Source organism: Rhododendron vialii, chromosome 2a (assembly GCF_030253575.1).
Source record: "Rhododendron vialii isolate Sample 1 chromosome 2a, ASM3025357v1".
NCBI classification, from domain to species: Eukaryota; Viridiplantae; Streptophyta; class Magnoliopsida; order Ericales; family Ericaceae; genus Rhododendron; species Rhododendron vialii.
Window position 1 is genome coordinate 19,206,226 of NC_080558.1, and position 11,564 is coordinate 19,217,789.

Below are 11,564 nucleotides of genomic sequence, written 5' to 3' on the forward strand. Positions count from 1 at the left end.
TCTTGTCTAGCTAAACCTTTTATTCCAATAGTAATTAAACCTAGGTTTATAAGGCCTAACCTTAATTGTTTAAGCGCATTGAAACTCTTCGGGGTAATCATTTCTAAAATTTCTAGCTGGTCTTCAGTTATAACACTGACTGGTTTTTCATGATAGCTATTATAAGTTCTGACTCCTCTATTGAAGAAATTCTATGATCTATATAATACCGTTGGGTCTAATAATTCTAAACTATGATTTTTGAATCTGTCTAACTGAACTTCTGGATCTATGATTCCTTCTATTCTATTTTCTTCAACTGGTTGTTTTCCAAATACTTTATTTAGCAAAGGAATCCCACTAACCTTGGTTTTACTGCTAGACGCCATCACTGGGTTCCTGAAAATTGAGGAATTTCTGGTCTCTTTCCTTTCTTTGGATCTGGAGTGCCAAATATATTATAATAAAATGTATGGTTCTGCAAAGATCTATTGGATCTTTTAGATTCTAGATGTCCGGTTGAGGCTGAAATACTAATCTAGTTTATTTTGGAGGTTAAGGCTTCTAAAGCCTTTCCTTCCTGGAGTTTATCTACTCTAATAGACAACTGGTCTAACTTTTCTGATGTCTCTACTAATCTATGGCTAAGGCTGATCAAAAGTTCAATAATTGTATTGTTCTGCTTAATAATAGTCTCGTCTGTTTTGCCTGTTGGCTTGAAACTGGATAATCCGATAGGATCTGGTTGAACTTTTCCCGAATTTTCTAATGCTATTTTATAAAATAAACTATCCCAACTATTCATTCTCCATTAGCTAATTTCTTAACTTCCTCTAAAAGAATCTCTATTTTCTGGAGTTTACTATCCACTTCTGCTTTAACTTGAACTGAGTTCTGTTTTATTCTGTCAACCTCAAATCTAAGACTTTCCATTAATTTTTTGGTTTCTGTTTCTATATCCTTGGGCTAAGTAACATCTAACTTACTGATTAGATCTATTATATCTTGTTTGCAGGGCAATTTCTCTTATATTATGAGCTGTTTTTCTTCTAACTTACTGATTCTCTTTAATATTTCCGAATGTAAATCTTTAAAGTAATCTAGATTTTCTAACTGCTTACAAGATCTGGATCTGCTAATTCTTTCCAAGATCTGGGTAGTTTGCTCAAGAGATTTTGTTGAAAACTCTTCAAACTGATTTCTGGTTACTATATTACCTTTAACTTCTAAGCTAAATTTTTATCTAGGTTATTGCTAAGTTGCTCTATTAGCTGGAAACCTGTTTTAATCTGGATATTTTGTTTTGACTGTTGGGATCTAATCTCATTTAAACTAGGACTAATTGCCTTAATTAATTCATTAATCATAACAAACTAAACAAATAAAAGCTAAATCATAACAGTAAATAATAAAGTAAACAATAATAAGGATCTATAATCTGGCTACTTGAATTAACAAATAGTACTATAGGCTCTGATACCAATTTTTAGTCTGGGGTACTGTGTAAATAAAAGGCAGAAATGTAATAACTCTGAATTTTAGTAAATAAAAAGTTATTTATTATTCAAGTTATTATTTAAATTGCTTGATTGCTTTGATTTTCTTTTATTTTTTCGGTAGATGGTCATAATTACACTTTAGCCCCTCAAGGATCATTTCTTGACTTTTAAGCCTTACTTAGCAAGTCTAGTTAGCTTCTAACCGGCTTGTTGGAGAAACCAAGCTGGGAAGTCACCTAGTTACTTTTCCCTAACCAAAGATGGACCGTTTTGCCCATCTTGAACCTTTTGAACCTTTTCAAACCCTAGACTAGAAATTGTTTAATTAGTTTCTTTTATTGTTTTGGTTTTATTCTTTATCCTTTGGACGATAAAAGTTAGGAGAACTATTATCCATTGGATAATAGAAACCCAATTCTTTATATTAAAAGGATTTTTGAAAGATTTGAACAAAGTACTATTATCTTTTAAGAAATAGACTTTTATAATTACTTTGAAAGTACTTTTCGATTATTTTACTAATAAAAGTACCCTAGTAACTATGGTCCATTGGACGATAACCGTTAGGGTAATCTTTACCCATTGGACAATAGCCTTTTCATTATTATATTTGTTAAATACATGTATATTTGTACACATGTGTATTTTCAAAGGACATGTAGTCTTTTTATAAGACTTAATTTATTATTTAAAGCACCGTCCTTTATTAACTATTGGTTATTAACCGTTAGGAGATTTATTATCCAGTGGTCAATAGGTTAGTCTTAGTATCTAGTACTAAGCCTATTAAACTAATATTTTGTTAAGATTCCCGGAAGTACAAAGTACACTATTATAATAATTAAGTACTAGTACTTTTTGTATTAATTTTATGGGAGAATCTTGACCATTTTAACCCTAGAGTACATTAGTACATATGTATATATTTATATAAGTACTTGGATGATGTAAATTGCCTTAGTACAATTGTACCCATTTATTTGTTTATTGAGAAAATCTTAGTCTTTAAAACTTCTTTGATCTTTAGTACAAAAAAGTATCTTTTATTTTATTTGTTATCTTGCACATGGTAATACATATATATGTATATAGCTAGTACAAGAGAGAGAGAGAGAGAGAGAGAGAGAGAGAGGAGAGAGAGGCCGAGAGAGAGGAGAGGAGAGAGAGGCCGAGAGAGAGAGGAGAGAGGCCAGGAGAGAGAGGGAGAAAGAGGGAGGGAAGGAAGAAGGAAGAAGAAGGAGGATGGGACTTGTACCTTGATATCTTTCATCCTTTCAACTTTGGAGATGAATATCTTCCATATCTACCACCTTTTGTCCTTGAATTGATATTTAAACACCAAAATCTTGTACAAATACTATCTCCATATCTTCCATAGTCCCATCCAAGGACTAACCTAGCCATGCAAGTCTACTAATTAGCCTCCAACCTTTCAATCAACCTTGACATGTGAAAGAAAAATGAGACTTAGAGAGAGAGAGAGAGAGAGAGGGGCCGGCCAAAGGAGAGAGAGAGGGACAGTTTTCCTATAAATAGAAGACCACTCCAAGCTTTGAACTCACACCTTCAACCATTGCTCCAACTTTTCTCTAGAAATTTCAAGAGTTCTTGCTTCCAAAGTTCTTGTTTTCTTGTGTTCTTGAGTGTTCTTGAGAGAAACCACCAAACCACTTCCAAAACCACCTTTAGATCTTTTAAAGTAGCTTAGTTAAGTTAGAAAGTTGTTTCTAGGAAGAGAAAAGATCATCTCTCTTCCTCTCAAAGCAAACCGACGTCGTTACGCCGCCGAATTTCAAAACCAACGACCGAATCTTCGTAGCCGACCACCGCCAAGAAGAACGGTAGTTATCCTTACCTACTATCCCAAGTATAAAGTAGTTTTGTACCCTAACTCTAAATATAAGTTCATTAGGAAGTAACTTTGATCGTTTTATTCAAAGTAGATAAGGTTATCTTTTGTTGGAAACGAATGAAATGCATGATGTTCGTTATTGATGATTCAAGCATGTTAAGTAGTATAGAATTGGATGATCTTGTTGGATCCATTTTGATAAATGTTTGTTTATGTGAAAAGTCCTACACTACGGAGTCTATGCATGATAACGTGACACGAGAACCAAGGAAGTAGAGACATGGCATCTAGGGTGTCTTAATGAAAATGAAAATGTGTGTATCCGAGGGAGGAAATATTTTGAAACTACATAATGACCGGTTTTTGGTGGCATTATGTGAGTTATGTGTGTATGCCAATGGCAACCCGGTGCGGCAGAACCATTGTGAGGATACTCGGGAGACCGGCGCAGCGGAACCGAGGTTGGGTGTGTGGCTTGGTTATCCGTGGAGAGGAGCCAATGCAATTGTGTGCCAATGGGAACCCGGCGCGGCGGAACCGAGGTTGGGTGTGTTAGAAAGGTGTTTGGAAAAAGAAAGGTGGAAATAACGTCACGGTCAACGATGAGTCGGAAAAGTCAACGTTAACGTTAGTTCGAGTAGGAAATGTGGATTTGATTAACTGTTGTCATTATGCATGATTTATTACTTGTTATGTTTCTCTTGTTCATAAGTTAAGGGTTAGAGGGTTTGGATAGTTCTATTGAGCTTTGTGGCTCACGGTGTTGCCTTTTTGGTGACCCTGGCATATTATATCGGTGGCGACGCTGGTATAATATGTTAGATTTCATAGATGAGCAGGGCGAGCTTTATACCTTGGAGGCCTTCGGAGCTGAGGAGCTAGCTGTGATGGAAGAACAAGCGGAGCAGTAGTTAGGAACCTTAGTTCCCTCCCGTTTGTAATAAAAGTACTTCTTTTAAGTTTTGTTGTAATAAAGAGCCCGACTCAGTTTATTTTCAATAAAATTTCTTATTTAACGTACCCAAAATTCGGGGCGTTACAAGAAATATAAATAATAGAAAGTGGAAACACAAAGAAATTCAAAGGGGTCCTAACTGTGAATATGTAGAAATTCTGGTGAAATATATATAAGGTACTGTAATTAGTTTTAAAACTTCTGAAAATATTGGTTTGTACTATAATTATCCTAATGTCTTACACGCAGTTGTTCCTTCAACACCTGATTATTTTCTGGCATGTCCTGTTTTGAATTGTGGGTCAGTATCCTGCTTCCTAGACTTTCTGGTTTGTAAATCAAAGCATGGGCCTGTACATCGAATTTTGCTATGGGTACTACACTATTGTACCGAAAGTGTCCAACTGCTGAGGTGGAAAGGGGGTCCACACCAAAAATTTGAATTTCAAAGGAAATAAATATTGCGTGCACAACATAGGTGTGGGACTGACATCAACAAACTGGACGACGTTGTTTTGTTTATTTATTTAGAAACAGACAAACCTCTCTTCCCAAACCTTCCCCATTTTCACGATGAGAAAAACACTGAAGAACAGCGCGAGAGAGACCACCAGTTCTCCCCCACCGCCAGCGACCGCCACCACCACCACGAAGGTCTCTCTCTCTCTCTCCGTATCATCTCATCTCTCTTCATGTAAGTTTTTTCTATTCTCTATAGGTCTCTTCCATGACTGTCCACTCACTCGAATCTAGGGTTTCGAGCTCACTAACATCCACTGTGTTCGTTTTAGCGTTTTGAAATTAAAATGAAATACTTTTGCGGCGTTGCTGTATTACGCCTCTATTATCCCCAAATGAGTTGATGAGTTGGAAAATAAACCGTAAATTGCGTTGCTGAAAAAAAAAACCCTAATTCGAAAGTTAGCGTTTCATTTTGAATTAGGGGCTAGTAGGTTTTGCACTGAATTCATGTGGGTTATGGGAAATTTGGGGTGGATGTTAATATTGGGAATGGTCAGTTTGGTATGTGGGTTGAACTTTTGCACTGAATTCAATTTGGTATGGGAAACTTGGGGTGGATGTTAATAGTTGGAGTGGTCAGTTTGAAATTTGAGGTGGATGTGCTCCAAATCTAGAGGTTGTTTGGGATTCCATTCGGTATCTGTTGGTCATTTGGTGCGTCCGAAATGATGTTTTGTTTTCCTCTAAATTGTTAGATGTCGACTTTGATAACTCGTTTGGCATGATTGCGAGGTAGTTGTGGGCCTTACTTGAGGGGCTTGAATAATGATACTAATGTTTCTATGTGCAGTTCCTCCTTGAAAAAGAACGAGTGTTGCTACAGGTACCGAAATTGGGGGACCGAAATCGGACCGACGGCCGCCGGCGGGCCGTCTCCGGCCACCGGACGGCCGATCCGAGCCGTCCAAAAATTCTAAAAAAAAAAACCGAGGGGGCCCACGCGGGAATCAACGTCATCCGAGGTGTGTAGGGTGCTTGATCGGAGCACCCCTTTTCGTGTGTATATGTGTATATGTGTATATACACACGAAAAGGGGTGCTCCGATCAAGCACCCTACACACCTCGGATGACGTTGATTCCCGCGTGGGCCCCCTCGGTTTTTTTTTTTAGAATTTTTGGACGGCTCGGATCGGCCGTCCGGTGGCCGGAGACGGCCCGCCGGCGGCCGTCGGTCCGATTTCGGTCCCCCAATTTCGGTACCTGTAGCATTTTTGAAAAAGAACTGTGTACCAAGTGATACAAGTTTTTTATTTCATAAGCAGGGAGTTCTATGTGCTGTTCCTCCTTGTAACAGCCACCAGTGATGTTAACTCCCCAATATCGGGCGAGGTTGTTGAAGTCAACTCAAAACTTACTGAATCACCTGATTTGGTAACTCCTTACTCCAGCCTCTTGTATATAAGTGTTTTTGTGGATACATGTTTTGTTTGGCCACACGGAGCACATGTTGCAGGCAGTAACATTTCATATTTTCATGCATTAGTTTGCAAGATACTTTTGTACATTTTTCAAAAGACAGAATATGCCACCTAAATACCTATATGGCTGTACCATTGGCAGGAAAAGCTTACTATTGAAGGGATGAAAATGGTGGCTGAATACAGGGCTCGGAAGAAGAAAAATGATGAAAGGGTAATTCTTGCAAAGAAATTCTTATCACCCAAGGTCAAAGCCACCCAAAGATTTTAGAACCCTCTAAACACATTGCTAGTCAAAGCATGGGGTCAAGCCCTTCAAGTGCAGGAAATGTGGCAAGTCATTGAAGCTATTCAAGTGAAGCAAGAGCAAGAAAAATGATCAATTTGTTGTAATATGAAATATAAAGTTGTAATTTGTTGGACTATCAAGTTGTAGTATCAAAGTTTTGGTTTTGCGAAATCTAACTTTGTATGTAATTGATAATTGTGATGAGAACGACCCAGTGTGGGTTTTAATTAATAATATGACAATGGATTTTGACTATGAATGTGGCTTGTGAATGGTGATGTAGAATGAGAAATGTCCGGTGTGGGCTTGTACATAACCTAATGTTATTCCTGCTGTTGTTATTGCGTTACTGACTGAGACGTGAGACATCGGGCTAGGACCAAAATCAGGGGAGACTTTGCCAAAAATTTTCCATAACCTTTGTTATTCGTTTTGACATTCTACCAAGTCTATGTCCATTTCCAGTAGTAAAAAAAATGATCCATCATCTACAACAAATAGAGTGGTGTAATTTTATGAACAAAAATAAATGCGTCTCATCAAATGAGTAAACTTGAAATAGAAATCTCCATATCATCTACCTCATTAAAGGTCATTACAAGACCAACAAGCAAAAAAGAAAATGAACAGCGTTTAAGGACGCGATATGGACAGTTTTCAAGAACACAAAAAAGTGCAACCACTACAAATCTACAGCACATCCCAATGAACAATACAAAAAGGCATAAATTTAGAATGATGTCCCACATATTGCAAACTCTGAGCAAGCAAAATAGCTGCAACAAACACTAAATGCACCACCCAACAATTTCAAAAACCTAAACCACCAATTGCGAAAACCTGAAACACCAGAGTACAAGGGTTCAAGAATTAATAAAATTACAATAAATATAGCATTTAGAGTTAACTAAGATCATTCAAACAGAATATAAATTATACTTAGCTAAATATAAGGGAAATACAAAGTCTTATACCTCAGTTTTCTAAATAAATCGGAGTCTCATTAAGGTCATAGCTCTACATACCAATATGTGATCCACTTGACATCTGAAAAAGAAAACCAAATGTCATATATATATATATATATACACCCCCGGACCCTTCATTTAAAACATAAAAAATATAAATGCATACTTGCACCAAAATTCACACTCTCTTGTGTGGCAACCCCAACATCCCTTTCATCTACCAAAGCCTACTTGTACTTAAAGTCAAAGAAACAATGACTGTGGTTATTAACCAACTTATTTGATTAATTCAATTAAGAAATGATAAGAAGTTAGTAGGTATACCAGTCTATTCTTTGCATTGGCTCGATGACATTGAATCTTATTGCTTGATTCCCGAACTTTCTTAATGATCTTCTCAATCCTTGGTTGTTTCCTATTTATTGGCGGTTGCCCTCTTCGATGAGGTTTGTTTGGATCACCTATGGGTTTTCGTTTATCTTTGGGACTCACAGAACTATCTTGAACATAAATGGGCATTAGTGGCATTGGACACTCATCGTCACACACTTCAATCTCCGCTATCACTTCTCGTAACTTAGCCACCACCCTCGCACTCTTGGCGTCAGAATATGTGGCATTATCAGCGGCCTCATGGAAAACAGTCATTAGCATGTCAAAGCGACGCCATTCGGGCTTGCGTTCCCCATTTACATAACTAATCTTGACATTTGTGTGGCTCCTCCTCACATTTTTTCTCCATCTTCGTAGAACGTATTTCTCTGACACTCTATTAAGCTTTTCTTTTGTCCAAACCATGAGGATATGCTTGCACACGATACCCTTACACTCAAGCAACCGGCAAGTACAACTACTTTCTATTGACGCCTTATTGAAGCGGACATGGAAGGTCACAGTTTTTAAATATTCAATCTCACCACATTTGATGTCTTCTTCTATCTCAAATTTAGAAATACGATCTATTGTCTTCACAGCGATCAAGGTGCAAGCAATCTTTCCAGCTAATTGAGTTAAAAAATCCTTGCATTTGCCAATTGTGTATGCTTCTTGAAATTGATTTTCAAAGTCATATGGAGACACATTCTTAACTTGTACATTGAAACTACGGGCGTCTTTCTCATCTTCTTTTTGCGCCTTATTACACGAGGCATTATCATATTGCCCCGCAAATTCTTTCAATGTGGTCTTAGAATGGATGTAGCCATCAAAGAAGGAATTCATGCGCGCTCTCGCTCCGCTCGGTTGTTGACATCCCCGCCCAAAATATATCTTTCACAAACGCCGGCACCCATCGGTGCCTCTCCTCATACAAGTCACTTAGCGACTGATTATCCCCTAACTGATATGTAAGAATCATGTTCTTCCAATTTTTTTCAACTTCCCCAACAGACAATGAATCAAACACAGCATTACAGAGACTAGATTTAATCGATTCATAAGCCTCATATGTTTTCAATTTTACAGGTACCATTTTCAAGATATGCCATAAACACCAACGATGCCGCGCATTTGGAAACACGATACTTATTGCATTTTGCATAGCCTTGCATTGGTCGGTGATGATGGCATTAAGAGAACACTTGGATCGACATGCAAGCAAGCCATGTCTCAAAAAACCATACAAATGAATCAGTGTCCTCTCGTAATATTAACCCACACCCAATGACCCAAACAAGATTGACTGGCCATGGTGGTTTACACCTACAAATGGAGAAAAAGGCATATCCCACTTGTTAACCAAGTAAGTGGTGTCAAATGTAACCACATCACCAAATTCTTTGTATGCCTCCCTACTCCTCGCATCGGCCCAAAAGACGTTACATAAGCAATTTTCCTTATCTACATCCATGGCATAAAAAAATTACCATTGTCTGCTTGCATCCTCTTGAAAATACTTATGCATTGCCTCGGCATCCCCTTCTCTGAGTTCTGAGCGTCTCACTTGATCCATGTAGTTCCTTGCATCTTTTGCCGAAAATGTCATATTCTCATGCCCCTTAGCCTCAATCACACATGAGCTAATAGTTTGACTCATTTTCATTCTGGCTAAACGATTGAATTCCATCATCCTTTTCGTATGTTCTGGAATGACCCAATAGAACTTGAGATACCGAGCTTTGATTGGGCACATTTCATGATTATACTCGGGTTCAATTGTACTTAATATCCACTTCCCGTCAGTATGCAAAGAGATATTCGCAGTGTAATTGCTACTGCTATTTTGTTGTTGCTGCTACTGTTTTTCTACGGCTGTTGCTGTCACTGTTTTGATACTAATTTTTTTTATTGCAACTGTTTTTCATGTCAAGATGGTGTATGTTGCTGCTTTTCCCTATGGTGTATAATCTACTGCTGTTTGTGTGCAGTCCGTGAGGTGCAGCTCTATGAAACCATGCGGGGCTGTACCTTGGAGCTTTAGGTTTTCTGCTATAGAAGTTGTTCTTTCATACCTTGGAGCTTTAGATTTTCTGCTATAAAAGTTGTCCTACACTACCTTTTGTGAAACAACTATAAAGAAAATCTTTGAAGTGGTCATGTAGTGTGTGTTTGTCTGAAGTTAATTAACTGATTGGTTGTTGGTTTTGTTACAAAGGGCTGCATAATTGGTCTTGTTATAAGGTCTTTGTTATAGACCAGAAGTTAACTACATAAGGATATTTAATCTAATTAGTCAAAGAAAGGCTTTTTGGGATGAGGGGACAGAATATCACTATGTGATTCATGAAGTAAGATTGCTGCATTTGGATGTAAATCAATCCAGTGTTTTGTGGTGTCGTAATTGCTCAATTCAATTTTTCGGTTCTCTTAATCCATTTGGCGGTTTCTTGTGCTGTGATATTATGTCTTAGGGTTGTTATATTGGTGCTTCTTATGCTTACAGTGTAGTTTGTAGGTTTCTTTTCCTATTGATGGTATTTGTAATGTAGAGCTCTATAAAGAATTTTATGGGAAAATTTCTAGGATTTTTGTTGGCATACTTCTCGGTTACTGTTCCAAGATGAGTGGACTTACCCTATGTATTACATGTATGATTGTATGATATCAGGAAACAAGCTTGGTGTTGTTGAGATGGTCGACAAAGATTGGGTGCGTTTGAATAGGTAATAGAAAAAACTTTTTAGACAACACTATAGATAAACTAGTTACATATTCTTAAAACATTTAACACACTTAGCTTGTACATTTGTAGATGCACTGATGAGTATATGAACGCACCATTGAACTTTGTGGAGATGGCTAATCAAAACGCAGGATATTTAGGAAAGATTCTATGCCCTTGCAAACATTGTCGAAATTTGAGTCACCATTGTCTTGATGATGTTTATGAACACTTGGTCGTAAATGGAATGGATCCTACGTACACAACTTGGTTTAATCATGGGGAGGAACCAAGTGCTACACAAAAACCTAAAGAAGTGGAAATGTCAGATGTGGATAACTTATACAGTGTGACTTGTGCACGAGATGCAGACCATCTTGAATCACTTGATGAAGCTAGAGATGAGGTCTTTGCAAAAGCATTAGAGGATGCAGAAACTCCATTATACCCTGGTTGTGAAAAATATACGAAGTTGTTAGCAATTGTTACTTTATACAAGATCAAATCTGAAAATGAATGGACAGATGAGAGTTTCACTATTCTTTTGGGGAAGCTTCAGGATATGTTCCCCATGGATAATACAATGCTATGCTCCGTTCGTGCAGTTAGAAAGTTCTTTAAAAGATTTGAATTGGGTTACGAGAAAATTCATGCTTGTGTGAAGGATTGTTGCTTATTCTGGAAAGAGAATGCAAAATTAGAGAACTATCCAAAATGCGGTTGTTCAAGATGAAAGGTAGACATACGCACAAAGAAAATAAAAAAAGGGGTTCCTGCCAAAGTATTGAGATATTTTCCTATAATTCCAAGGTTTCGGAATATGTATAGGTCATTCGAAGTAGCTAAAGATTTGATATGACACTCTACTCATAGAAGCAGTGATGCCAAGATGCGACACCCGGTAGATTCACCAACTTGGAAAACAATTGATGATAAGTGGCCATCTTTCTCAGCAGACCCACGGAATCTAATTAAGACTTG

At 37.6% G+C, this 11,564-nt stretch overlaps 2 protein-coding genes across 2 annotated transcripts; one reads left to right on the plus strand and one right to left on the minus strand.

Annotated features, from left to right (window-relative positions):
* The first annotated feature begins 4,655 nt into the window (after positions 1 to 4,655).
* LOC131317267 (uncharacterized) lies at positions 4,656 to 6,730 on the plus strand. The gene is made up of 5 exons (XM_058346829.1): positions 4,656 to 4,659; positions 4,817 to 4,939; positions 5,422 to 5,539; positions 6,029 to 6,179; positions 6,369 to 6,730. Exons 1-5 carry the CDS (start codon positions 4,656 to 4,658, stop codon positions 6,495 to 6,497), a joined length of 525 nt encoding a protein of 174 aa, XP_058202812.1. The 3' UTR covers positions 6,498 to 6,730.
* A 515-nt stretch (positions 6,731 to 7,245) lies between these two features.
* On the minus strand, positions 7,246 to 8,704 carry LOC131317268 (protein FAR1-RELATED SEQUENCE 1-like). Its single transcript, XM_058346830.1, has 3 exons — positions 7,808 to 8,704; positions 7,650 to 7,710; positions 7,246 to 7,355 (listed from the first exon to the last, which is right to left on the minus strand). The coding sequence occupies exons 1-3, from the start codon at positions 8,702 to 8,704 to the stop codon at positions 7,246 to 7,248; spliced, it is 1,068 nt and encodes a 355-aa protein (XP_058202813.1).
* Positions 8,705 to 11,564: the final 2,860 nt, after the last annotated feature.